We start from the raw sequence: 26,717 nt of genomic DNA on the forward strand, positions 1-26,717 counted from the left end.
TGCAGTAAGGGACAGGGATGCCTGCGCCGACTAGAGAGGAATTATCAAGCACATGTTCCCTCCCATACTCTCCACGCCCGCTGCAGTCGCTGCGGACCTTGACGGCCTCGACAGCGAGCGGGACGGCCACGTCTTCCATGCATCAAGCCGGCATGCCTACCTACTTCTATTCGTACCATTTCTTACCTGTGTACGGTGTAGTATTACTACATCACCTCTCGCCAGGCCCCCCCCTCCCCAGCCTCGCTGCTCATTCGCCGAAACTGGAACCCCCCCGTACCAAAAAGGATCCTGAGGTGAGCCCGGTGACGTGACGAGTGGCACAGGCACCCGACCGTCGCGTGAGCTGCCCAGGCCTCCCGTCGCCGCTCCACCGCCCCGGGCACTGGGCTGGGCTGGACTGGGCTGGGCTGGACTGCCACCGGGCGCGCCGCCGCATCATGAACCAAACAGCCCTGGAGCGCCTGCCGCCGCAGTGGACACGACTGAGGCATTGCGTGCGCCAACCCTCCACTCCATCCACGGCAAACCAAATGATTCTGCCCGCCAACCCCAACTCACTCAACATCATTGACGCCGTTTCCTCCTACACCTCCGCCCCCTCAACCCTCTTTGAGCAACCCCCGCCCCCCAGGCTCTTCCCACGGCCCCCTCCCTTTGCCGTGCAACAGGACACGGCTCATTCTTTCATCTACGTACTTCCTTTTAATATTTCCTACTGCTCACCCATCCAGCGCCGCCACCGCCGCCCACGTCGCACAGCGGCGAGAGACGCCACAGATCATCATTTCCCGAACCGAACCCCGTGCGCGCCTCCATCATTCAACACCCGGAATCCCTCCCCATCGCCCACATGAACTCCTCGACGCTCTCCTCCCGATAGTCTGCGGACCGAGATCCTTCAAGGGACCGCCAGCATGGACCGCTCCGAGCCGCGCCCGAGCCGGCCTTCCGCGAATCTCCAAGCCCAACCGCCCGATGCCGCGCCCGCCATCTGCCGGATATGTCGAGGCGAGGGCACCGCCGCCGAACCTCTCTTCTACCCCTGCAAATGCAGCGGGAGCATCAAGTTCGTCCATCAGGACTGCTTGATGGAGTGGCTGTCGCATTCCCAGAAGAAATACTGCGAGCTGTGTAAAACGTCGTTCCGCTTCACCAAGCTCTACGCGCCCGACATGCCAAAGTCGCTCCCCGTCCACGTGTTTCTCGAGCACATGGCCCGATATTTGCTGCGGAACGTGCTTGTCTGGCTGCGCGCCTTCCTCTCCATCAGCGTCTGGGTCTGCTGGCTGCCCTGGTTCATGCGCGCTGTCTGGTCCTTCATGTTCTGGATCAGCGACGAGGGCCTCGGCGGCGCCTCGCTTCTCTCGAGGGCCAACACCGCTGTCGACACCTCTTCGTGGCTGTCTGCTGCCATGGCCGATATTGGAACCACGCCCGTCACCCCGCTTCTGCCACAAACGACCACATCCGCCGCCGAGGCCGCCGTCATCCTTCAGGGGCTGGGCAGCGAGGACATGTCCGAGTACCTCGTCCGCCTCCTCCTCGGCTCCTGGGGCATGCCCGTCAAGTTCGGTCGGTCGGCCGCCGACGTGGCCGTGGCCGCAAACAGCTCTGCCTCCGCATCAAACAACGTCACCGCGGCGTCCTCCTCGTCTCTGCTCGGCGATGTCGGCTTTCTAAAGCAACTCACGCCCAGCCCGATCCTCAATCGAACCATCGTCAGTGTTCTCGAGGGGCAGATCATCACCATCCTCGTCATCGTCTGTTTCATCCTCGTCATCCTCGTCAGGGACTACGTTGTCCAACAGCAGCCCGAGATCAACATGCGCGCCGCTTTCGACGACCCAGAAGGCGACGACTTGGGGGATCAGCCCGTCGAGCAAGAAATAGGGGTGCGTGTGCTTAGAGAAGCGGGTGAGTCTGACTCCGAGGGGGAAGCACCCGAGGACGCCGAGGCCCGTCGGGAAACAGGAATTGGCCAGGAGCCCGAGGCGGGGCCCGCTCGGGCAGCGACAGAGACTGGAATCCCAGTCGTCGAGGAAGATTTGGGCAGGTCCTCTCAAGAGGCAAGTCTCTTGTCTGACGATGCCCGTGACCAGCTCGCCCATCGCTCAGCATCGTCCGATGACGATTCCGATGATCCCTCTAGCGTTATCGAGTACCTCCGCATCTACCGTCGGGCAAGCGGTGACTCGGAGCGAATTCTGCAGATCGTCGAAGAGGAAGGCCTAGAAGAAAAGCTCAGCTACTGGGTCGATGTCACCCGTCGCTCCATTACGAAGCGCGAGGATGTCGCTCGTGAGTTTGCCATTGCCTTGGATCCAGACACCGGGTACCGAACTAGATTAGGAGATGCTGGTCCCTCGGACCCTGACAATGGCCCAAACCCTTTCGAGGCCGATCAGGCCAGAGACGAGACAAAAGGCAAGGAACGGGCATGGGAACCTGTTTCTCCTGGCTCTACCCCGGGGCCACAACTTGGGTCATCGTCGAGGCCTCGGTCGATATCGGATGGTCCTCAGCCTCACTCCACCGTCAACCCCTTGGGGAGCAACAACTGGTCGTTCGCAGGATTGTCATCCGGCGATGTCGCCGACAACCACGAGCCGCAATTACCGACTCCGCCCGCCGAAAGCTCGGCACCTTTGCTGGAAAACGGCACGGTCTCCGAGCCTTCTAATGACGACTTGGTTGCGGTCGAACACGATACATATCCCCTTCACGAGTCCTCGGACGAAGAGGACGGGCGTGAGCAGCACTGGGAGCCAGCACATCCACCGGATGAAGCACCCGCTCAGCCTGAGAGGCAACGTGCCGGGCTAGGAGACAGGGTCGCAAACTTCATGTGGGGAAACCTTGATGACCAGCACGATGCCCCAGAGGCAGACGACCACGCTGACGAAGACGGCTGGGTCGACGTTCCCGTGGACGAGGAACAGGACGACAATGTTGACGCGGATGGCAATGCCGTCGACGTCGATGGTGCTGCTCCTGGACTGGGCCTGGACCCCGAGGCCATCGAAGACATGGAAGACTTCGAGGGCGTCATGGAACTCATCGGCATGCGGGGACCCATCGCCGGCCTGTTCCAGAACGCCATCTTTTGCGCCGTCCTCGTTTCCGTCACCATATTTGCCTGCATATTCATCCCTTACAACATCGGGCGGCTAACCGTGTGGATCGTGGCGAATCCCATGCAGTTGCTGCGCATGCTCCTCGAGTTCTCCAAGGTGGTACAGGACGCCGGCGTCATGGTTGGTGGCCTGGGCTCGTGGTGCGCGCTCAACTTCGTCGACATGTTTACCGGCATCGTCGGCGGCGCCGTCGGAGCAAAGGTGGTGAGCGCTCGAAAAGCCTCTTGGGGAGTCTGGACCGCCGCAGGCAAGAGAGTCATGGAATATGCTTTGCTGGAGTTTCCCATGTCCGCTACGGAAATGCAAAACTTCTCGGCCATTAGCCACGAGGCTCTCAACTCTGTCAAGGCCAGCATCGTTGCCGCCTTTGGCAGCGTCGACGCCGTCACTGCGGCGCGTGCGAGTCTGGCTGACGGCACCTTTATGGCCGCGGCGGCCGCTGCCGTGAGCTCGGCAGCGGCAAGCGCCAAAGCCGTCGCCGCGATGCTCGTCGACCCCGGCTCGTGGGTCATCGACTTGAGCGCAAGCGAGGCGCGATCTCCTGTCGACCCTGCGCTGGCGCACTGGACTGGCCTGGACCGCTTCTGGGCTATTCTGACAGGATACGTCGCCATCTTTGCCATCGGGGCCATGTACCTCAAGAGAGGCACGCCGTTCTCCCGAGGCAACATGCTGCAGGCCTGGGAAGCCGGCGTGATTGATACGCTGCACCAGGCCAGTGGCATCATGAAGGTCATTCTCATCATCAGCATCGAGATGCTCGTGTTTCCGCTCTACTGCGGGCTCTTGCTCGACATTGCCTTGCTGCCGCTCTTCGAAGACACGACGGTCCGGTCGCGGATCCTTTTCACTTCCAACTACCCCCTTACGTCCGTCTTTGTGCACTGGTTCGTCGGCACCGGTTACATGTTTCACTTTGCACTATTCGTGTCCATGTGCCGCAAGATAATGCGACCAGGCGTGCTGTGTAAGCCACCACCCCGACCCTGGCCAAGCAGCTGGCACCTACTAACTGCATACAGACTTCATCAGAGACCCAGACGACCCAGAGTTCCACCCGGTGCGTGACGTACTCGAGCGCAACCTTGCAACGCAGCTTCGAAAGATTCTATTCTCGGCCTTCGTGTACGGCGCGCTCGTCATTGTGTGCCTTGGCGGAGTAGTATGGGGGCTGTCATATTCGGCACCCGGCGTCCTTCCCATCCATTACTCGTCCAACGAGCCCGTTCTCGAGTTCCCCGTCGACCTGCTATTTTACAACTTCCTCATGCCCCTGGCAGTCAAGGTATTCAAGCCGGGCGATGGCCTCCACATCATGTACACGTGGTGGTTCCGCAAGTGTGCCCGTGGCCTGCGCCTGACCTACTTCCTCTTTGGCGAGCGGCGAATCGACGAAGAGGGCGACTTGAAACTGCCGGCTGATTTCCCAGATGCCCACTCTCGGTACAGGACGCTGCTACTCGAACTTGACGAACACAACCGCGTCATTCCCAAAACATGGCGCGATACCTTTGAGGGTGGCCGTGCGAGGCCAAACACCGCCATATCGAGCCGTGAAGAGCGCATCATGCGGCGCAGAAAGCTCCACCTCGTCACATCAGGCCAGCTTGTCAAGAGCGGTCGTTTTGTCCGAGCGCCGGCATCAGATAGAGTGAAGATTCCCAAGGGCAAAAAGGTGTTCTTGACGGTATCGGAAACCGGGCGCCGCCGCGACGGGAACCCGGACGACGACATCTACTCATCCAACCAATACCAGATGGTGTACATTCCTCCCAGCTTCCGCACGCGCGTCTTCCTCTTCATCCTATTCATCTGGCTCTTCGCAGCAGTCACGGGCGTGGGCTTCACGGTTCTCCCACTCATGTTTGGGCGAGCAATGTTCAAGACGCTCATCCCAGAGGGCATCCGCACGAACGACGTCTACGCCTTCAGCATCGGCATCTACGTGCTTGGCAACGCGGCGTACGGTATTTTCCGTGCGCGCACCGTCGCCGCCAAGGTCCGCAACTGGGCTCACGACGCTTGGGCTGAGCTGGTGGGACACGACGCCGCGAAACGCATCTTTTCGGGCGTCGTGCGCGCCGCGAAGCTTTGCTACGCCCACGTCTTCCTCTTGATTGTGTTTCCCCTTCTCTTCTCGACACTCATGGAGCTGTATGTGTCCATCCCGCTGCACACGTACATGAAGTCTGGAGCGGGCTCGGCGGGCAAAGCGGAAGTGGGTGCGGGCGCGGGTGCCGACCGCCATACGGTCCGCATCATTCAAGCATGGACACTGGGGGTCTTGTACCTGAATCTCGGGACGAGGATGCTCGCCTCTGTCTTCCCGGCCAGCCGCGCGGCCACGGCTGTGCGGAGCGTTTTGCGCCGGGGATGGCTTCGACCCGACATTGCAGTTTTGACCAGGGCATTCGTGGTTCCGGGCATAGCCATCGCCTTGGCTGCCATACTCGGACCGCCGATGATGGCGAGCCTCCTCATCAAGGCAAACGTCTTGAGCGGCGAGACAGGTGTAGACAGGTCAGGCGCGGCGCTGGTGTATCGATACTCGTACCCTGCCGCGGCGTTGGCTGCCCTGGCGGTCAGGCACGCGGTGGGTATGGCGGGCGTGTTCAAGGGGTGGAAGGTTGGCATCCGCGACGAGGCGTACCTAATTGGCGAGCGGCTACACAACTTTGGCGCCGCGACGGCGGGGGCTCGAAGAGGCAAGAGAGCGTGGGCGAGCGGGCGCCCGCGACTATGAGGCGGGCCTGTATAAATCATGTGTAATGATTGCGTGTATGATACCACCTGGCTGTTGCGGCCGCAGCAGCCGCCCGCCATTTCCGGGTCAGCCATTTGGAGCTTGCCCGGGACGGAGTAGACTGATACCAGACATAGCCGTACATTCAGCTTTTGACAGCGCTCAGTTCGTCGTAGATGTGAGGTGACAACGTGAATGCCAGCCTGGCAATGGCATGGGGGAAGTAGTGAGAGAACTCGGCTACCCTGCACCCGTCGCCATGCCAGCCAGGGCCGCTACAGCTTTACGAGAGCCAAATCTATGAAGAATTATACCTTGCTTGCAATCAAGGGGACTGCCTCGGAGATTTAAAACCTGCAGTCGGGCTATCATGCCTAAGTGTGCACTGCTTCGAGAGCGTGCGTCCATCCAGTCCTCCGCGGGAAGGATATTTTGGCCATCCGCTCTACGTTGGCACCCTACCTAATCTGGGCTATAAATAGGTACGGCGTCGCACCAGACCAAGCATCGCCCGCAATCCTCTTCATTATAGTGATTCAGCGAGAGATGGTGTATACTAGCGTGAGTGAGTGTCGATAAGTCATAGCACGCTTAGGCAGGTAGGATACAGATAGGCCACGGCTCGCACTCGTCGAGCTGGATGGATGCGGTGAGTGCAAAGCACGTGGGTGCATACCAGGGCTTGACAAGGTACGTACACAGTTCCGTCCAGTCTCCAGATGTCGAGGTCTCCGCTTTCGCCTGGTTGCCCATGACGCCAGGAGCTAGTCCCGAAGCGGGCAAGGTGGGCTACGCTGGTGCCGGCCCTGCAGCAGAGGGATGGGATCCCCCCGGTGCGGAGGCACACCGCGCGTCCACCGCCGCGGCCCCTGAATGAGGTGCCCTGGGCCCTGAGCGGACGCGCTGGAGTGCCGAGGGGTGCAGGCCATTCACTGGTACGGTGCCTACTGCACAGCACACCTACCTGTGGAGCTGGCTTGGGTTCTGGGAGCGGCACGGGTCCCCCGTCCTCGTCGCGCATAAACAGACCAGTCACGAGCCAAAACATGCAACGCCCGCTGCGTGTATACAGTATACGTACTGCAACCGCCGCCGCCCATCGCCAACCCCGGGCTCTCGCAGCCACCGACAACGACGACAATCCCGACGACGACGACAACGACCACCACCCTCGCCCGCCCCGCGAACCACCACCGAGGTAAGTGCCCTGGCTGCCTCATCGGCTGGCAGACCAGCGCGCGCAGCGACACCTCCGCTCACCGACGACGACGTCTCCTTGTTTGTCTCTCCTTTGCACCGGCAAGGAGGGGCTTCTTTCTGTTGGGCGGCGCCCAAGCCAAGGGGCGGAAACACGACCACCGGGCTCCCCCCTTAGACACTGCGTCCTTGTGAGTGAACACGGTTGTTGCAGCAGCAGCAGCAGCACGACGAGCGCCACCCAAGCTGATGCGATGCCGTGTCGTGCGTGCATCTCGTTAGGTGCCGTCTCTTCCTCAGCATTCTCGCGACAGACTCGCCTGGCCTGTCTGTGCGCCTTCGCTCCCCGACATCTCCAGCTTTACCGATTGCTGTCTGCTCAAGTCACGACGCAGCAGCGCCCACGCTCATTTGCACCATTGCGACGCCTGCTTTCCCTTTGTCCGACAACGACGCCGTTCCAGCCATCCGTTCGTTCTAGTTCGACGGTTCGACGGGACCCCCCCTTGGCACCTCGTTCACGACGAATGTCTGCGTAAACCCGAGTCCGCTTTGAGCCCGGGGTGCCGACTACCGCACCGACGGGACACGCAGGACCATCTCACCAAGCCAGATAGTACACAGAATCATAGACACGGCAATGGCCGAGCCTCCCTCGTCGCCTCCCAGCGAGGCTACCGGCTCTGAGGATGCCCTGTCCTGGTACAAGGCCCAGTACGAGCTGCTCGAGTCGGAGCTGGCCGAGTTTCGCGAGTCGAGCCGCGAGCTCGAGCAAGAGCTGGAAAAGGACATTGAGCGCGCCGAGAAGCAGGAGCGGGTTCTCCAGGAGAGGGCCGAGACTCTGGGCTTCGAGGTGGAGGAGTGGAAGGTCAGTTGGCGACGTCGTGGGACGACGCGCGCGCGAGGCAGCCGATGCTGACAACCAGCAGCGGAAATACAAAGAGTCCAAGACCGAGGCCAGCGCGGCGCAAAACGCGCTCGAGAAGGAGATTACGACGCTCCGCGACTCGAACCGCTCCCTGCAGCTGAGGCTGCGCGACATCGAGGTGGCCAACGACGACTTTGAGCGCCAGGCGCGCAACACGACCTCGTCGCTCGAGGACATGGAGAGCAAGTACAATCAGGCCATTGAGCGCGCCGTCATGATGGAAGAGGAGATCAAGATGGGCGAGCAGGAGCGCGAGAACCTCCGCATCGAGTCCCAGCGCCTACGCGAGGAGCTGGCGGACCTCAAGATCGAGGCCGAGCTGATGCAAGACAAGATCAAGAAGCACGAGTCGCGCCACCTCTCGACCATCTCGACGGACCTCTCCGTGCTAGGCTCCCCGACCTTTGACAAGAACTCGCCAGGCTCCACGGCCAGCTCGCCGCTCATCACCACGCCGCCCGACACCAAGCCGCCGTCGACCGACGGCACCGCCTCCGAGGTGCACGACCCGCCATCGCCGCCCATGTCGGACGCCTCGGCCTCGATGCGCAAGTCGACGGCTAGGGCCGCCGGCGTGTACGGCACGCTGCCGCGCAAGTCGCGGCTGCCGTCGCTCGACAGCCACGCGACGCCCAAGCCGCGCACGCAGCCCAGCATCGGCACGCTCAGCCGCGCCGCCGCCGGCCCTCGCATGTCGGGCGGCGCGTCCCTGCGAACGCCGGCGAACCGGTCGACTAGGACCCGGCCGACGGCGCACAAGCTGCCCGCGTCCAACTCCCTGACGCACATCCGCTCGCTGACGGCCCAGATGCAGCGGCTCGAAGCGAGGGTGCAGTCTGCCCGCTCCAAACTTCCCGCCCCGACCGCCACGCCTCCGAGGGCCTCTCCCAGGTCAGTGAGCAACGCGTCCAACGTGCCGGCCTCGGTCACGATCCGCTCCCGCAAGCGCACGACCGGATCCGCCGCGTCGTCGCTGGCCGAAGACGACACGACCCCGACGGGATACAACCCGCGCGCGTCGACGACCAAGAGCCACGTCCCGCGGCTTAGCACGTCGGGGGTCAACAGGCTCTCGTTCGGGCCGCTGCCGAACCGCGGCGGGCCCGAGTCGGACATGAGCAGGCCGAGCTCGCGGGCTAGCATCTCGTCGTACGCCAGGCCGGCTTCCCGGAACGACATGATTGCGCCGCCGCGGCCCATGTCGAGGACGTCGATGACGGGTGCCAGGACGCCGCTCGGGCGCCCGCGGTCGTCGCTGTCGATGAGCGGGGCGGTGCACGGCCACGGCTACTCGGCGAGCGTCGGGCGCGCCGCCCTGGATGAGCAGGGGGGCGACGAGCGGACGCCGAGCCGCAGGGGCACGTACTCGAAGCTGGACCTGGAGATGATGGGTGCCAGTGGTATTCCCGCCCCGGGCAGCGGCATCCCGGCGCCGGGCACCAGGCGACAGAGCGCAGGTAGGCGAACCAGCGTGGGGGTCTCCGGCGGACGACCCAGCACGTCCGGAGGGAAGAAACTGGCCGACCTGGGCGAGACGTACTAACCGCCCGTTTCGATTCCACCTCAGCTACGAACCGGGCTTTCCACCTACCGACGAGATTCTGGGGGCAGCGAGAGGCGGGCAAGCCATAGCCGTCCGCGCTGCCTTCCCCTGGACTCGACCCCGCTAGGTCTCTATCGAGAATGCGCTTTGAAAGGAAGGGTCTTGAGGGTAAAGGCGCCACCACCGCCACCGCCGCCGCCGCCGCACACGCCGTCGCATAGCCCTCGCACCTATACTACTATACTATACCCCCGAGCGGCAACCTACCTTGGAGTTGGGACTTGGCCTGATTTGTTTTATTTGTCCACGGGAGCACGAGAGAAACGGCGAAGGAGGAGTTAAGATATGCTCTTTCATGTCACGATGATTACGACGCGCAGCGCAAATACACACACCAACATTCCTACACGCTCACACCACGCTCACACCGCGCTCACAACACGCAGACGCAGCACGCAGACACACCACGCACCCACATCATGCAGACACAGCACAACACCGCACGCACGCAGAATGGAAGCAAAGCACACTGGGAGTTTTTTTTTTGTTGTTCTTCATGTTGGAGGTTTCCGGCACCGGGACTGGGACATGGGATGGGAACAGGGGAGGGGCCCTGGCCCTGCAGTTCTTCTCTTTTCTAATCTACTCTAGGGAGGTAGTCCCGGCTCTACTCTTCTCCTCTTCTCTCCTCTACTCTACGCCACCCTATCTGGTGGGGTTCTCCTTTTCTCTACTACACTCTACGCTATCCTGTCTGAGATTTGGGGCGAAGGGGCGCTTTCCTTGGCCTCAGTTGTGTGGTGGTGATACTTGATGCCCGTGTGTAAGGAAGGGCGTGAGCGAGATGAGGGGCCTAATGACGAAGAGAGGAAGAGAGTACTGGTTTCTCGAAGGAAAGAGGATGGATGTGAGACAGGCATGGTGGGAGAGAGAGAGAAACTGGAGGGGCCACGCGTGTGATACACATGTCGGCGCTACAGACGTCGGCTTTCCTTTTTTCTCTTCTTTCTTTTGTCGGAGTGAAAGGAAGGGTGGACAACGGTGGGGTGTGGTAGTAGTGGTACGTAGTAGAGGGAGGTAGAGACGCGGACGCACCTTTTCGAGAGAATGCGGAGGAAGGGGTGAAATGAGTGAGTGAGTGAGTGGATTTGAATGAGAGAGAAATGCTTTGATGAGCGGGTGCCTTTTGAGATATCGGTGAGATATCGATGAGATGAGGGTTGTGCTTTGGGGATGTGATGTCGTGCTTGATGGTGTGTTGATAGTGTGTTGCTGCCGTGTTTTCGACATGATGCGTGTAAGCGTGCCGGATGCCCAGCAGCAGCAGCAGCAGCAGCACATATGGACAGAAGGGACTTGCATGGCGGGTAGTGATACGGTGAGATGGTGTTATGGGCTAGGCTCGGTCCCGTCCATCTCGGAGAGGGGCCTATAGACGGGAGGGGGACGGGGGACGGATGTATGAACGCGGGGAGGCGGGGGCCACCGAGGTTCCGGAGGGCACGGAGGGTTGGTACCCGGCCGAGGGTGGAGGTTTTTACTGCGTATGAACGATAGAACTATATATATGCAAGCATGGTGTAGACAGTAGTAGAGCCGGTGCTATATGCCTTATGTTACGTATATGAAGTATATACGGCCTACTTAGGCAGGCCTTGCTCTCTAGTAGAAGAGTAGTAGTAATAAGCAAGCTTCCGATATACTCTTATAGCGGGTATGCATGTATATCTACTTGCTGCACGCCCTGATATCGGCCATCCGGTTTGTTAGTGTTGTTTTGGCAGATGATAAGGCATAGGTAGGTAGGTTGCGTCGAGAAGGGGAAAGGGTCTGCGTCTGCGGGTTCGGCGCAGAACGGGGTGGGTGAGTTGGGGTGGAGACCCCGGGCTGCCGTCCGAAGATTCAAGGTTGGGGGGCGGAAGGGGGGGAGGGTCTCCGTTCCGCTGGGGGACGGAAGAACAGGTTTGACGGGGAGGCACGGGCTTGATGTTGGGAACGCCAGGGAGTGGAGGGGATTGGCGGCAGCTGCCGTGTTGGTGGGCGTCCAGTGCACTCGCACCCGACACCATCGTCACCCGCTGTCAGGGAGGGAGGCCCGGGGGGGCTTCCAGTGAGCCGGGGCGGCACCCACTCCATGGAACCCAGGGCAGCTCACCTCACCCGGGATGCCCGGCCCTGGACGGGGGTGCATCCACTCTGCTGGCCCTCCATCCATCCACCCACCCATCATCCCCTTGGTGCGTCGTCAAGCCCAAAATTTTCCTGGGTCAGCTAGCGGCCGCGCGCGCGCTCAACAATTGGGGGAGCGAGCCCGCCATCACAGACCTACCTTGACGACGACTGCCGCTGGTAGCCTAGTCGAGCCGCGCGCACCGCAACATCATCATCATCATCATCATCGACATCACCATTATCGTCATGATCGTCGTCGTTGCAGGAATAATACCTGGTTTTTTTCCGAGTGCTGTGAGCAGCGGTCAAGGTTGGGCTGCTGCTGCGCGGACCCCGACCCGACCCGACTCGACTTGACTCGTGGTGACCCGACCTGGGTGACGAAACAGGAAGTGATATATATCGCCCATGGGGGCTGACTGCAACCACGTCGCATTGCGGCGTGGGCGCGCGGGGTTTCAGGTCGCACGGGTGAAGTGGCACGGATAACAGGATGCCGTGAGATGGGAGACGAATACGGATGGATAAACGGACTGCCGCGATGGATGCAGCATCCAGCCTACAGCAACAAGATCCTGCTGCGGACAAGGCCCCGTTGGCATGAGCGTTGTTGGCGCGGGCGCTGGCGTTTTGTGACGGGAGATGAGGTGCCGGGTGTGGTGTTGGGGACGGCGCTGGATGGTGGCGGCATTTCATCCATCGGTCCCAATGGCAGCGCATGAGTGCTGCCAATTGATATGCCATGGTGATAGTATGGGAGCACGAGGCAGCATTGCAGCAGTCCAATCCACAGATCTGTGGCCGCATCCCACCCGCCTGCCCGGGGACGTCGCGACATGCGGTTGCGTTGCGCCTCCGCTGTCAACCTGACCTGCTGGCCGGGACAAGTGCCGAAAAAGGTTGAGCGAGTAACTGCCTGTTAGTTAGCGCACCTCCAATTCTGGTGGTGGTGGTGGTGGTGGTGGTGGTGTGCTGGCACGACGGCGCACTGTGCCTATCGATAAAGCTCAAATACTTGTCTGCCCGCCTGATATCGTGCACGGAACCCTGGAGCGGGATGGGTCCATAAGTTTCAACAAAGACCCCGACAGACAGCCCAGCACAGGCCAAAGAGGAACAGAAGAAGAAAAAAAAAAGACTCGACGTCAGACGTGCAAGCAACCCCCCGACAAACCCAGCGCTGCAGATTGGACCGTCGGGCTTCGCACGGAGGGGCCCCCATCCGTCCATCAATCCATCCATCCATCATCGGCGCCCGCCCCAATCCCACCTGCATAAGCGTCCTTTGGGGGAGATCTCCATGCTGTGGGATGGGTGCTGTGTCCGTCTCCCGACGTCAGTGCACGGTAATACGTACTGTACTGTACTGGATGCGGCGCTTGCAGCTTGAAGAATGTGGTAGAAGTAGGAACACGGGCCTGACCGTGGGTGCAAGCAAAACGTGCTTGGTGTAATAGGGCCAGACGCGAGTCCCGTCGGGCAGCGGAAGGCTGAGCCCGGCGCGGGGGCTTTAGTTCCCTTAGGCAACTTGTTGAGCGTCATTTACACGGAGTGATTTACTGCTACTGAGGGTACGAGATAGCCCAGACAAACACTATAGCGTCGATTCGTCCTCCCGGGGATGGATGGGGCTGTGGGCTCGTACCGCAGCATATGCAGCTGTCCCATCAGCCTCGCCGCGGGACGGCTGAACATGCGCGCTCGCCGTGATGCCGTCCCGCGATCCTCCCCGATCCCTCCGACTCGGGTTCCGGCCAGCGACGCCACGCCGACCGACGAACTCACATACGCCTCTCATCCAGACAGACCGACAGACCGACAGGCATGCGTACATACATGTATGCACGCCTCGACATGCCCGTCCCTTCCCACCCGGGGGTTCAGCTTTGCTACGCCTCTTTCCTCCTTCTCTCTTTCTTTCCCTCCTCGATCCGCTGCTGTCGCTGCTAGGGCCATTCATCAGTAGAGCTTCAACACCGTCGTCGTCTCTCTCGTATCGTGTCGGTGATCGGGAGCAAGGGTAAGTTCCGACCCCAACCCGCCTCCACCGACACAGCCAGCGCCAGGGACCGGTAATTGCGGGCAGGCGCTATACTGCGCTTTTTCGCTCCCCACTGCCCGGAACAGCTTTGGAAGGGTCCAGTGCAGTGCAAGCAGAAGCCTGAACTCGGGCCTGGCCTGGTGTCCCGCCAATTTGGCGGGCCTCCACTCCACTCCATCGCTGCCACGGCGGCAAAGGTTAGTACTGCACAGTACCTCCAGCAAGGTACCGCCACACGTCGCGGCAGTGGAGTGGCAGTTGGCACGTTGCAGCAGCCCTGTTCGCCCGCCCAGCCCACCATCCCTCTTCAATCCGCCCCGGCTTCCATTTTTTTTCTGGCGGCGCCGCCAGCGCGACACAACCGGACAGTGCCAACTGACGAGCCCCAACAGATCGCGGTACCTCACCTTGGAGTACTCCCCTGCCCCGACCCGCCGCCAAAGCTCCGCAGCGCCCCAAGTACCGCAGGTACCTCTCGCACGCCTCTCACCTGCGCCGTCGCCTCTCGTTCCCGGCCAACGACTCGACTTGGTCCAAAACACTTTTCCTCGACCTCAACCTCTCCCCCGGTTGCCTGTCGTCGTCGTCCTCCTATCCTCCCGAATCCTCCTCTCGCGAGCCTGCCAAAACCCACCAAACCCATTGACGCCCTATACGCCTTCTAATACCATCCTCACGGCGTCTTGCTTCTTCTCTTCTGTTCTTCCATCCTTTTCTTATTAGCGGGTGTGTAGGCAGTTGGCGTGGCGCAACCACTCTTCGTCCCCCCCCCAACGAATCGTCGAAACGTCTCCCTCGCGGATCCTCTCGAACCTCTTGTCCTCCCAAGGATTCATGACGGCTTGACGGGACAGCTCTCGCCGACTGCGACCCCCTGCCCGACCCGCCACCGACACTCCATCTCCTCCGACGTATCCTCCTCCTCCTCCACGCCTCTTCGGCCACCGCCACATCCATCATGGCAGACGCCACGACAAACGGGCGGACGGTGCCCGTCGTCAACGGCAAGGCCTCGTACGCAGAGAAGCACAGCCTCGCAGACCACTTCATAGGGGGCAACAAGCTGGCCAATGCGCCCCCGAGCAAGGTCAAGGACTTTGTCGCCCAAAGTGACGGCCACACCGTCATCACAAATGTTGGTCTCCCCCGCCGCGCAACCTCCCGGACGGCCGGTGTAGACTGGCCCGCTGACCATTGCCCCTCCAGGTCCTCATTGCCAACAATGGCATCGCCGCCGTCAAGGAGATCCGCTCCGTGCGGAAATGGGCGTACGAGACGTTCGGCGACGAGCGCGCCATCCACTTCACCGTCATGGCCACCCCCGAGGACCTCCAGGCCAACGCCGACTACATCCGCATGGCCGACCACTACGTCGAGGTCCCCGGCGGCACCAACAACCACAACTACGCCAACGTCGAGCTCATCGTCGACATCGCTGAGCGCATGAACGTCCACGCCGTCTGGGCTGGCTGGGGCCACGCCTCCGAAAACCCAAAGCTGCCCGAGTCGCTCGCCGCCTCTCCCAACAAGATTGTCTTCATTGGCCCTCCAGGCTCCGCCATGCGCTCCCTCGGTGACAAGATCTCCTCCACAATCGTCGCCCAACACGCCGACGTACCCTGCATCCCCTGGTCTGGTACCGGCGTTAGCGAGGTCGAGCTGGATAACAAGGGCATCGTAACCGTCTCTGACGAGGTCTACGCCAAGGGCTGCGTCACCTCGTGGCAGGAGGGCCTCGAAAAGGCCAAGGAGATTGGCTTCCCCGTCATGATCAAGGCGTCGGAAGGCGGTGGCGGCAAGGGTATCCGCAAGGCCATGGGCGAGGAGGGATTCGAGGCCCTCTACAAGGCCGCCGCCAGCGAGATCCCGGGCTCCCCCATCTTCATCATGAAGCTGGCCGGCAACGCCAGGCATCTCGAGGTCCAGCTCCTGGCTGACCAGTACGGCAACAACATCTCTCTGTTCGGCCGTGACTGCTCCGTCCAGCGCCGCCACCAGAAGATCATCGAGGAGGCCCCCGTCACCATCGCCAAGCCCCACACCTTCAAGGCCATGGAGGACGCCGCCGTGCGCCTGGGCAGGCTCGTCGGCTACGTCTCCGCCGGTACCGTCGAGTACCTGTACTCGCATGCCGACGACAAGTTCTACTTCCTCGAGCTGAACCCCCGTCTGCAAGTCGAGCACCCCACCACGGAAATGGTCAGCGGCGTGAACCTGCCGGCCGCCCAGCTCCAGATCGCCATGGGCATTCCCCTTCATCGCATCCGTGACATCAGGGTGCTCTACGGCATCGACCCCAAGACGACGAGCGAGATCGACTTTGAGTTCAAGCGCGAGGGCTCGTCGCAGTCGCTGCGCCGCCCGACGCCCACGGGCCACTGCACGGCCTGCCGCATCACCTCCGAGGACCCCGGCGAGGGCTTCAAGCCGTCCAACGGTGTCATGCACGAGCTCAACTTCCGGAGTAGCTCCAACGTCTGGGGCTACTTCTCCGTCGGCACCCAGGGTGGCATTCACAGCTTCTCCGACAGCCAGTTTGGCCACATTTTTGCCTACGGCGAGAACCGACAGGCCTCGCGAAAGCACATGGTCGTCGCCCTCAAGGAGCTGAGCATTCGCGGCGACTTCAGGACCACCGTCGAGTACCTCATTAAGCTACTCGAGACGGAGGCCTTTGAGGACAACACCATCTCGACCGGCTGGTTGGACGAGCTGATTTCTAAGCGTCTCACCGCCGAGCGGCCCGACACAATGCTCGCCGTCGTCTGCGGCGCCGTCACCAAGGCGCACATCGCCAGCGAGGCCTGCATGGCCGAGTACCGCGCCGGCCTGGAGAAGGGCCAGGTCCCCTCCAAGGACATCCTCAAGACCGTCTTCACAATCGACTTCATCTACGAGGGCTTCCGCTACAAGTTCACCGCCACCCGCGCCAGCTCGGACAGCTACCACCTGTTCATCAACGGCTCCAAGTGCTCGGTGGGCGTCCGCGCCCTCAGCGACGGCGGCCTCCTCATCCTGCTCGACGGCCACAGCCACAACGTCTACTGGAAGGAGGAGGTCGGCGCCACCCGTCTGTCCGTCGACAGCAAGACGTGTCTGCTCGAGCAGGAGAACGACCCGACTCAGCTTCGCACCCCCAGCCCCGGCAAGCTCGTCAAGTACTCGGTCGAGAACGGCGCCCACGTCAAGGCCGGCCAAACCTTCGCCGAGGTCGAGGTCATGAAGATGTACATGCCCCTGGTCACGCAGGAGGACGGCATTGTGCAGCTCATCAAGCAGCCTGGCGCCACGCTCGAGGCCGGTGACATTCTCGGAATCCTCGCCCTCGACGACCCCAGCCGCGTCAAGCAGGCGCAGGCCTTTGTCGACAAGCTGCCGCCGTACGGCGATCCCGTCGTCGTCGGCAACAAGGCCGCTCAGCGATTCGGTGTCCTCAAGAATATCATCATGAACATTTTGATGGGCTACGACAACTCGGTCATCATGGCGCACTCCCTCAAGGAGCTTATCGAGGTGCTGCGTAACCCCGAGCTGCCCTACAGCGAGTGGAACGCACAGTTCTCTGCCCTGCACGCCCGCATGCCGCAGAAGCTCGACACCCTCTTCGGCCAGATTGTGGACAAGGCCAGGGCCCGCCATGTCGAGTTCCCCGCCAAAGCTCTGCAAAAGGCTTTCCAGAAGTTCCTCGACGAGAGTGTCGCCGACGCCGACGCCGATATGCTGAAGACGACACTGGCCCCCCTTACCGAGATCCTCGAGATCTACGCCGACGGCCAAAAGGCGCGCGAGCTGCACTTTGTCCAGAGCCTGCTCGACACGTACTGGGAGGTCGAGCGCCTTTTCTCCACCCAGACCCAGGAGGACAGCGTCGTCCTGAAGCTGCGTGACCAGAACAAGGACAGCATCAACAAGGTCGTGCAGACGGTCCTCTCTCATAGCCGCGTCAGCGCCAAGAGCTCCCTCGTGCTCGCCATTCTAGACGAGTATCGCCCCAACAAGCCCAACGTCGGCAACATCAGCAAGTACCTGCGCGACTCGCTCCGCAGGCTCACCGAGCTTTCGTCTCGCGCCACGTCCAAGGTCTCGCTCAAGGCTCGTGAGATCATGATTCAGTGCTCGCTGCCTTCCCTGGAGGAGCGCACCGCCCAGATGGAGCACATCCTGCGCTCCTCCGTTGTCGAGTCGCGCTATGGCGAGAGCGGCTGGGACCACCGGGAACCCAACCTCGAGGTCATCAAGGAGGTCGTCGACTCCAAGTACACCGTCTTCGACGTGCTGCCGCTCTTCTTCGCCCATGAGGACCCGTGGGTGGCGCTGGCTTCGCTCGAGGTCTACGTCCGCCGCGCGTACCGTGCTTATATTCTCAAGCAGATTGAGTACCACAGTGACGAGACGGACTCGCCCCTCTACGTATCTTGGGACTTCCAGCTGCGCAAGATTGGCCAGTCCGAGTTCGGCCTTCCGCTCCAGTCGGCCGCGCCGTCGACGCCCGGCACTCCCAGCGCCTCCAATGAGCTCAACATGAAGCGCATATACTCCATCAGCGACATGTCGTACCTCACCAGCAAGTGGGAGGACGAGCCCACGCGCAAGGGTATCATTGTGCCCTGCAAGTACGTGGACGAGGCCGAGGAGCTGATCCAGAAGGCGCTCGAGACACTCGCTTTCCACAACAAGCAGAAGAAGCAGCAGAATGGCACCCAGATTCTTGCAGACCTGAACGACAAGCGCAAGCCGCTCAGCTCCATCAAGAACGCCGCCAAGAAGGACGACGAGCTGTCGGCGGTCATCAACGTGGCGATCCGGGATGTCGAGGGCGCCGATGACCAGGAGCTCATGTCTCGCATCCGGCCCATCGTCCAGCAGTTGAAGGGCGAGCTGCTTGCGCGTGGCGTGCGCCGCCTGACCTTCATCTGCGGCCACAACGACGGCTCATACCCTGGATACTACACCTTCCGCGGTCCCGAGTATGAGGAGGACGACAGCATCCGCCACAGCGAGCCTGCTCTGGCCTTCCAGCTGGAGCTTGCCCGTCTTGCCAAGTTCCACATCAAGCCTGTGTTCACGGAAAACAAAAATATTCACGTGTACGAGGCTGTTGGCAAGGCCGTCGACACTGACAAGCGCTACTTCACTCGTGCTGTCATCCGACCTGGCCGTCTCCGCGATGAGATCCCCACCGCCGAGTACCTCATCTCCGAGGCGGACCGTGTCATCAACGATATCTTTGATGCGCTTGAGATCATCGGCAACAACTCATCGGATCTCAACCACATCTTCATGAACTTCAGCCCCGTCTTCCAGCTGGACCCCCAGCAAGTCGAGCAGAGCCTTCAGGGCTTCCTGGACCGCTTCGGCGCTCGCGGCTGGAGATTGCGTGTCGCCCAGGTCGAGATCCGCATCATCTGCACGGATCCCGCCACCGGCGCCCCCTACCCTCTGCGTGTCGTCATCACCAACACGTCCGGCTACGTTGTCGATGTCGACATGTATGCCGAGCGCAAGTCGGAGAAGGGCGAATGGGTCTTCCACAGCATCGGCGGCACCAAGGAGAAGGGCCCTCTGCACCTCCTGTCCGTCTCGACGCCTTATGCGACCAAGAACGCCCTCCAGCCCAAGCGGTACAAGGCGCATCTCATGGGAACGCAGTACGTGTACGACTTCCCCGAGCTCTTCCGCCAGGCCATTCAGAATAGCTGGGTCAAGGCCGTCAAGAACCAGCCTGCCATTGCGTCGCAGCAGCCCAAGGTGGGCGAGTGCATCACGTTCACCGAGCTCGTCCTCGACGACAAGGACAATCTCGACGAGGTCAATCGCGAGCCCGGCACGAATACGTGCGGCATGGTTGGGTGGATCTTCAAGGCCCGCACGCCTGAGTATCCTGGGGGCCGTCGCTTCATCGTCGTCGCCAACGACATCACGTACAAGATCGGCTCGTTCGGACCCAAGGAAGATAACTTCTTCCACAAGTGCACCGAGCTGGCCCGCAAGCTGGGCATCCCGCGCATCTACCTGTCGGCCAACTCGGGTGCCCGCCTGGGCCTGGCTGAGGAGCTGATGCCTCACTTCAAGGTGGCCTGGAACGACCCTGAGAAGCAGGACCAGGGCTTCCGGTACCTGTACCTCGATGACAAGGCCCTCGAGCGTTTCAAGGACGACGTCATCACCGAGGAGGTGTCCGAGGACGGTGAGAAGCGCCACAAAATTGTCACCATTATTGGCAACGAGGACGGTCTCGGTGTTGAGTGCTTGAGGGGCTCTGGTCTGATTGCCGGTGCGACCAGCCGGGCGTACAATGACATTTTCACGGTGACGCTTGTCACCTGCCGATCAGTTGGTAAGCTTGGATCTTCTTTTGAATCTTGTTGTAGGATGGAGGCTAACAACAGTAGGTATCGGGGCCTACCTTGTCCGTCTCGGACAGCGTGCAGTCCAGATCGAAGGGCAGCCCATCATCCTTACGGGTGCTCCGGCCCTCAACAACCTGCTGGGCCGCGAGGTCTACACATCCAACCTGCAGCTTGGCGGCACGCAAATCATGTACCGCAACGGTGTGTCGCACATGACGGCCAATGACGACTTTGCCGGCGTGTCGCGCATCGTCGAGTGGATGTCGTTTGTGCCCGAGAAGCGCAACGGCCCCGTGCCCGTCAGCCCAAGCGCGGACAACTGGGATCGCGACGTGGTCTACTGCCCGCCGCAGAAGCAGGCATATGACGTGCGGTGGATGATCTCCGGCAAGCACGACGACGACGGCAGCTTCCAGAGCGGCCTCTTCGACAAGGATTCATTTGTCGAGACGCTGGGCGGCTGGGCCCGCACCGTCGTCGTCGGTCGTGCGCGTCTGGGCGGCATCCCCATGGGTGTCATCGCCGTCGAGACGCGCAGCGTCGAGAACATCACACCGGCCGATCCTGCCAACCCCGACTCGATGGAGCAGGTGAGCAACGAGGCGGGCGGCGTGTGGTACCCCAACTCGGCGTTCAAGACGGCGCAGGCCATCAACGACTTCAACAACGGCGAGCAGCTGCCGCTGATGATTTTGGCCAACTGGAGAGGTTTCTCTGGTGGCCAGCGCGACATGTACAACGAGGTGCTCAAGTACGGCTCGTTCATCGTCGACGCCCTCGTCAAGTACGAGCAGCCCATCTTTGTGTACATCCCGCCCTTTGGCGAGCTGCGCGGTGGCTCGTGGGTCGTGGTGGACCCGACTATCAACCCGACGGCCATGGAGATGTATGCCGATGTTGAGGCGCGCGGTGGCGTGCTGGAGCCCGAGGGCATCATCGGCATCAAGTACCGCAAGGAGAAGCAGCTGGAGACGATGGCGCGCAACGACCCGACGTACGCCAGCCTGAGGAAGAAGCTGGAGAACGAGGATCTGGCGCCCGAGGAGGCGGCGGCGATCAAGAAGCAGATGGTGGCGCGGGAGAAGCAGCTGCTGCCCGTGTACGCGCAGATTGCGGTGCAGTTCGCGGACCTGCACGACCGCGCGGGCCGCATGAAGGCCAAGGGCACGATCCGGGAGGTGCTCGAGTGGAGCAACGCTCGCCGGTACTTTTACTGGCGCCTCCGCCGCAGACTCAACGAGGAGTACGTACTCAAGCGGATGGCGACGAGCGCGGTCTCCTCGGGTGCTGCGCAGACCGGGTCGGCCAAGGCGGGCGAGACGCGGGAGCGCAACCTGCAGCTGCTGGAGAGCTGGTCGGGCATCGTTGGCTGGTCGCAAAAGGACCGCGAGGTGGCCGAGTGGTACGAGCGCGAGCGCAAGACGATTGGGGACAAGGTGGAGGTGCTCAAGGCCGAGCAGCTGTCGGCGGAGCTGTCGGCGCTGGTGCGCGGACACAAGGAGGCGGGCTTCAAGGGCGTGCGCGAGGTGCTGAGGGTGATGCCCGTGGAGGAGCGGGAGGCCATCCTCAAGTACCTCAAGGAGTGAGGCAACCAAGACTGAGTGTGGGGGGTTCTCCGGTTTCGTTTGATGCCCTGTTTGTCACGCACGTATGTATACCTCATGGGAGACGAGTGTATGGATGGCGCCTGTGTTGTTATAGAGCATGGTCATGAGCAATGTCTCGATTGGTTTAGATTTTGCCCGCCGCGATATGCATGTGCGGGTTTAGTTTACAAGTGATGTACATGTGTGTGCGTGTGTGTCTTGCCTGTGAATCCAGACGACGACGCAGGGAGAGGGATGATGGCGGTTGGAGCAGTCGCTTTGGCCAGTGGTGCCTATTCTTGGTCGTGAAGCCGTCCCGCACATCCCGAGCACCTCTGGAACGAGCGCCACTCATTCTCCCTCCCCTTCCTGCCCCTCATCCTACACGTACTTGTCTGCTCGTCCTAGTCTTCTCGCACTCGTCGTCTATTCGTCTGCCCCCCCCTCATCCTACACGTCCCTATCTGCTCGTGCTCGCGATCGTCCTGGTCTTCCCCGCCCTCGTGCTCATGTGCTATTCATCCTCGTCAGGCACGACAGTGCGAATCTGCACGCCATGCCACTCCCTGACGCGGTCCCCCAGCGCGGCGTTGACCATGCGCTGCTGGCGGAGCAGCGTCTGGCCCCTAAAGGCGCGCGAGGCGACCTGTATGGCGTACATGCTGCCGCAGCCGCCGGACACGTCCTGGACGAGCACGAACGTGGGGTCGAGCGCGGCGGAGAGAACGGCGGCGATGGAGGCCTCGGCGGGGGTCATGGCGGGGAGGGGGTCTTCGGCGGGCGGCGGGCGGGATGACGGTTTCGCTGTGGTGCTGGAGGACGAGGAGCTGTAGGGGCGTGGTGTCGAAGCTGCTCTGGTGGTGGTGGTGGTGATGGTGGTGACGGCGGCGACTAGGAGGGGGGTGGTAGTGCGCCGAGACGCTATTGCCATTATCGTCGCCATAGAGGCGAATGTGTGAGAGGAGGTTTTTGAGAAGGCTCGCAGGGCGCCGCGCGGTTGTGCCAGCGCGGCGGCGGCACGGCGACAGGAGGAGCAGAGCATGGCTGGTGGGGGGTATTGTCGCACGGAAATGGGTTCCCCCTGATGGATTGACTTTTCGAGAAGGAGGGAGCGTGCTGAACGACCGCGATGGCCAATTGTTGGTGGTGGTGGTGGTGATAGTGATGACGGTGACGATGTTGATGGGATGACCTCGGTTAGGTAGGTGGACCAAGGAAAAATTGAGAATTATTCAGCAGCAGCAGCAGCGGCGGCGCAGTGGGGGCGGGCGGGTTCACTCGGCGCTGGAGTAGCAGCGGAGGCCGGCCAGGGCTCCGCTAGACGCTGTTTCGCCCGCCGCTCGCCGCCCGGGGCTGCTGCATGTCCGGCGCCGGTCGGGCGGCCAGGCGGGGGATTGGGGTTTTGATTTGCCGCCCCGGGCGTTCCGGACCCCCGGGGGGAGGAACGTGGCACGGCGATCGGGAGGACGCTCAAACATGGCGCCGGGCATGTTGCTGAGACGCCCTTTGCATGACGCGAGGGACCAGACAGCGCGCTAGAAGTGATAAACATAGCCCTGGTGGTGGATGATGCTCACTCAGACTGGGTTGGAGCGCGCGGCGTCAGCGGAGCGGCGTGTGTAGACGATCAATGTCATGTCATGTCCTTGCTTGCCTGTCATTGCGTCAGTCGCCACTGAGCGGTTGGCGGTATGGGACTTGGGAGCAATAAGTGATCTCTGCTCCTCATCGCGTAAGAGAGAACTGGACTACTAACTTAGTAGTCTGTCCAATGTATTGATGCGACTGTATGCACCTCACTCGCAGTACATGCACGTATCCATTGATCCGGGAATCCCCCATATGGCATGTTCGAAGAACTCCGAGGTCTGACATGAGGGTAAACAACAGTCTTGCTCGTCCATGTTCAGATATGTACATTTTCCCATCACGGAGGGCACACGCACATGATGATATGGTTCCTAGGCGCCAAGAAACCCCAACTACATAAGTTAGTGTGCGGAGAAACCGCCTCCAAGTACGGGGCCCGAAGCACGAAGCACGTAGTGCATGAGCCACCATGTATTTTGCCGGGCGGGACCGGTCTGGCCTTGAAGCCGTGTGGCAGCTGTGAGGTCCCTCCCTGTCGTTGGACTTGTGGAATACTACTTACGTCCGCGGCGTCAAACAAGCCATGTCTTCCGGCCCTCGTTACTAGAGGCCACTTACTAGAAGCCTTCGACCCGATCACTTTCGGCAGCAAAAGGCCCGCTTGGGTGCGTCGAACGTGCAGTCAATCAGCAGGCAACACTTATCTTAAGCGTTCCTCTCACGCGGACATCCATCCATGTCTCTCAGCGCCTGCTCATATTGCCCAGTTCGTGCTTGGCTCCGAGCAGCACAGCGAAGCACTGTGGACTCCCATTCCGACCATGTACCTACCTACTCAACCCAATAAAGGTCATCAGGCGAGAGAGAGACGTCCCCTCGCGGCAGGAGCTACAAGCCAAGACCCGGGGAGGGGAGGTGACTTGTTGCTCGCTTTCGTATCCCACCTGACCTTGACCGACTCGATGGCTGGCCGTCCCCGTTGGTCGTCAAGGACAGGCGCCAACGAAGCTCAAGACGGTGCCTCTGTTGGACAACGACGACAACGTTTACGCATTAGTACACAGTAAGCAACCTCTCGTGCAGGTCGGTTAATAACGTCTGTACTTTGTACTACATACACGGGCGGCGCAACACCAACGACATGAAGGAAGTCCCCCACCCTATCGTGAAAAGAGGAGCAGAATTAGGAGGAGCACATGAGTTCCTCACCGGCGCGCTACAGCGGGACATTGTAGCAGCCCGCCGCGGGTTGCTGCCCGGCGCCGTCAACAGCAGCTGATCCAAGCAAATGCGCACTCCCGTACGTATGAATGAGATTGTCGCAATGATGGCGGTTGCATTAGTAATACGGAAGAATACAGTACGGCATCGCCAGTACGACTGTACCGCAGAGACTGGGAAATCGACTCCGCAAGCGAGAGTGCATCTGTCCCGTGCCTGATGATCCCTCGCGGGGCAGGCCGAATGCAACTGCACTGTAGCATCGAGTCTTGTGCCGCTATCAAGTGCCCCCCCCACCGTCTCTGTCAATCCCATGTAGGTATGCATTCCGCCCGGTGCAACCAAGTTAAGCTTGTCTACCAAGTACGTAGTATCATGCGCGTCGGGTGGCGGTATACATGGGCCGGGTTCAGGTACACGGACAGACAGGACGGATGGTATCTATCGGCCTCTGCCGAGAGTGAGCGACGACGTGCTAGAGGTCGTCCCTCCCTCGCAACCCATCTCTGCCTCTCGATCTAAAGACTACTTTTTTTTTTAAAAAAAAAAAAAGTGCCTATTATGTATGGGCTGGGGGCCGGTAGGCACACGGGGCGTTGCTGGATATCATCACGGGCACGGGGAAGCCAAGCCGGGCGAGCACAGGACTTGCCATCAGACATGCCCATTGAGGTCGACGGGAGGAGGTCATCACATCACTCACGCACCAAGCGCCAAGACGAGGGCCAAACTGAGATGCCAAATCTGGGGAAAGGCTGAGTGACTGTCGCATGTCAGGGGGGGTTCCATTCGTTTCCTCGGCAGGCCCAGGGGCCGGGAGGAGCAGGAAGGAGACACGACGGCCAGATCGGTTGGCGCCTGGCCCTCCCTCATGGCCTCAATATGGCGATTCTGCGCTACAGAAGTACCTCATCAGTCAGTCAGTCAGTCAGTCGAGCAGGGCAGCAGGCTCGAAAGAGAGTCCAGGCCTCAACTGTGGGGGAGGTTGCGCTTTGTCGAGCTAACTATACTAGATTCTAGCACGTTTCTGTAACAGCACGTCGCCTCGTTGTTAGGTGAGGCTCTGTGCGTACTGATTGCATGGGCGATATAGGCGCCGTCGTCAGTCGCACGGAGCATGGCGCAATCGACGGGCAAGCAAGCAAATGGCTGCGCGATGTTGTAGAGACTGGAGACACAGGCGGGAGAAGCCACGCTGCTCATCTCGCCTCCCCTCAACCGAAATCACAGTCCCAAGCGGCGCACCAGATGGATGCGGGCCGAAGACCATCGCGTTACATTGGAAGCAACATGAACGCCACCAATGACGGACCGGTCGAAATGGCTGACGGGCTCGACTCCCCATGATGTTGTCAGAAACAACATAACGACAACGGTAACAGCAAGAGAAGAAGAGGCAGCCGGAGCAGACGGGCAAAAGGTCCCCCCCAAAAAGGTCATATTTTCGCAGCAGCAGAGGCTCGACTGGACGAGCCGGGTCTACATGCAGGCAATAGTTCGCCATCATTGATGCAGTGATGCCAGACACTGAAAGCTCCTGCTGTTTCTGGCCCGCGGCGCCAACTCCACGCACAACTTGACGAACATCTGAACCACATGGACAGAACAGGGGGGCCGACACGGCTGGGAGCCGCCTCGCGAGCGTGCGGTCGAGGTGCAGCTGGTGGGAGAGAGAGGCCTGGAACTGCCGCTGCGGGCGGCGGCGCCACGCTTGACAGGGGGGGATGAGTGCAGCGTTTAGCTTCTACCTTACTAAACGAGGCAAGGAGCCGCGATTTTGTATCGCGGGGGGGCAGGGTGTTGGGTGGAGAGGGGGGGAGTTGGTCAGGGGTGGCGGAGGCGGGCGGCAGGGGTGAAGTGCTGAAATGATGATGCCGGTGCGGTTCCCCGGCTGTGAGTTGTGAGCCGCCGTAACAAGCTCATCGTCTTGGGTTCTTCTTCGCCGCCCGCCGCGCGGAGGTTCTGTTTTCTGCGGCGCCTGGCGATGTTCTCTTCGTGATGGTGGTGGTGACTGGTGACAACGGTGGGATCAATGGTACGCTGCAATCCGTCGTGAGCACAGGGTCGACCTGAATCGCGGGGGCCAGGGAGCTCTGTACTTTATCATGATGGTGGTGAGGATGGATGGTGATGATGATGATGTGCTGCTGCTACTGCTGCTGCTGCTGCATGTTGTTCTAGCGGCTCTTGCAGTTTGACGCAAACGACG

The 26,717-nt window shown here is 61.1% G+C and overlaps 4 protein-coding genes across 5 annotated transcripts; 3 read left to right on the top strand and 1 right to left on the bottom strand.

Moving 5' to 3' along the window:
• Positions 1 to 558: 558 nt before the first annotated feature.
• On the top strand, positions 559 to 6,039 carry JDV02_005526 (RING-type E3 ubiquitin transferase). Its single transcript, XM_047986834.1, has 2 exons — positions 559 to 4,104; positions 4,160 to 6,039. The coding sequence occupies exons 1-2, from the start codon at positions 918 to 920 to the stop codon at positions 5,878 to 5,880; spliced, it is 4,908 nt and encodes a 1,635-aa protein (XP_047842817.1). The 5' UTR covers positions 559 to 917; the 3' UTR covers positions 5,881 to 6,039.
• A 916-nt stretch (positions 6,040 to 6,955) lies between these two features.
• On the top strand, positions 6,956 to 10,976 carry NDE1_2 (NADH:ubiquinone oxidoreductase). 2 transcript variants are annotated; one of them, XM_047986835.1, is made up of 2 exons: positions 6,956 to 7,945; positions 8,007 to 10,976. In XM_047986835.1, exons 1-2 carry the CDS (start codon positions 7,718 to 7,720, stop codon positions 9,546 to 9,548), a joined length of 1,770 nt encoding a protein of 589 aa, XP_047842818.1. In that variant the 5' UTR covers positions 6,956 to 7,717; the 3' UTR covers positions 9,549 to 10,976. The 2 variants fall into 2 exon arrangements, with proteins under 2 accessions (XP_047842818.1, XP_047842819.1); XM_047986836.1 differs by having other exon boundaries at positions 6,956 to 10,976.
• A 1,805-nt stretch (positions 10,977 to 12,781) lies between these two features.
• On the top strand, positions 12,782 to 21,904 carry ACC1 (acetyl-coenzyme-A carboxylase). The gene is made up of 4 exons (XM_047986837.1): positions 12,782 to 13,740; positions 14,154 to 14,896; positions 14,968 to 20,098; positions 20,154 to 21,904. Exons 2-4 carry the CDS (start codon positions 14,720 to 14,722, stop codon positions 21,695 to 21,697), a joined length of 6,852 nt encoding a protein of 2,283 aa, XP_047842820.1. The 5' UTR covers positions 12,782 to 13,740; positions 14,154 to 14,719; the 3' UTR covers positions 21,698 to 21,904.
• On the bottom strand, positions 21,826 to 22,864 carry JDV02_005529 (uncharacterized protein). Its single transcript, XM_047986838.1, has one exon. The coding sequence runs from the start codon at positions 22,737 to 22,739 to the stop codon at positions 22,212 to 22,214; it is 528 nt and encodes a 175-aa protein (XP_047842821.1). The 5' UTR covers positions 22,740 to 22,864; the 3' UTR covers positions 21,826 to 22,211.
• Between the last annotated feature and the right edge of the window lie 3,853 nt (positions 22,865 to 26,717).

This window comes from Purpureocillium takamizusanense, chromosome 4, assembly GCF_022605165.1.
Source record: "Purpureocillium takamizusanense chromosome 4, complete sequence".
NCBI classification, from domain to species: Eukaryota; Fungi; Ascomycota; class Sordariomycetes; order Hypocreales; family Ophiocordycipitaceae; genus Purpureocillium; species Purpureocillium takamizusanense.